Source organism: Nothoprocta perdicaria, unplaced genomic scaffold (genome assembly GCF_003342845.1).
Source record: "Nothoprocta perdicaria isolate Ctin4 unplaced genomic scaffold, notPer1 scaffold_871, whole genome shotgun sequence".
NCBI classification, from domain to species: domain Eukaryota; kingdom Metazoa; phylum Chordata; class Aves; order Tinamiformes; family Tinamidae; genus Nothoprocta; species Nothoprocta perdicaria.
Genome location: NW_020456167.1, coordinates 1 through 902, shown reverse-complemented (window position 1 = coordinate 902; position 902 = coordinate 1). Strand labels below are relative to the sequence as shown.

The window sequence follows — 902 nt, the reverse complement described above, 5'->3', positions numbered from 1 at the left end:
ACCACGCGCGCCTGCAGCTGACCTACAGCTGGTGGGCGGGGCCTAGGGGCCGGGGCCTGGGACATGGAGGCGGGGCCATTGGGGTCGAGGCGGGGCCCAGTCAGGCCCCGCCCCCGCAGGCACTTGGAGGACCCCGCGGAGCTCGGGGAGGGGGCGTGTCCATCTCGGGGGCGTGTCCCGAGGCAGGCCCCGCCCGCAGGCACTTCGAGGTCCCCGAGGACCCCGCGGAGCTGGGGCGCCTCTTCAGCGTGCCCGACTTCGTGGGCGACGCGTGCAAGGCGCTGGCGTCGCGGGTGCGGGGCGCCGTGGCCGCCGTCTCCTTCGACGACTTCCACAAGGTGCCGCCGCGTCACCCGCGTCACCCGCGTCACCCCGGGTCACCTGGTGTCACCCGGTGTCACCCGCGTCACCCCGGGTCACCCGGTGTCACCCAGTGTCACCCGCGTCACCCCGGGTCACCTGGTGTCACCCGCGTCACCCGGTGTCACCCTGCATCACCCGCGTCACCCCAGGTCACCCGCGTCACCCCGGGTCACCTGGTGTCACCTGTGTCACCCTGGGTCACCCACGTCACCCTGTCACCTCCCATGTCACCCTGTGTCACCCGCATCACCCGCGTCACCCCGTGTCACCCGGTATCACCCGGTGTCATCTGTGTCACCCCATGTCACCCGGTGTCACCCGCATCACCCCATGTCACCCACATCATCCGCGTCACCCCGCGTCACCCCATGTCACCCCGCATCACCCTGTCACCTCCTGGGTCACCCGCGTCACCCAGTGTCACCCTGCGTCACCCCGTCACAGCCTCAGTGTCCTCAACGTCTCCAAGGTCTCCCTCGTCCCCCATGTCCCCATTGTCCCCATTGTCCCCGTTGTCCCCATTGTCCCCGCTGTCCCCA

The 902-nt window shown here is 70.5% G+C and overlaps 1 protein-coding gene across 1 annotated transcript in view; it reads left to right on the top strand.

Moving 5' to 3' along the window:
• The window catches only part of MVP (major vault protein), a gene marked incomplete at both ends in the record, with an annotated part of 11,655 nt that extends 11,317 nt beyond the window's left edge, over positions 1-338 (top strand). Inside the window, one exon of the mRNA XM_026052347.1 lies at positions 200-338. Coding sequence (XP_025908132.1) covers positions 200-338 — 139 coding nt within the window. The remainder of the gene's footprint in view (positions 1-199) is intronic.
• Positions 339-902: the final 564 nt, after the last annotated feature.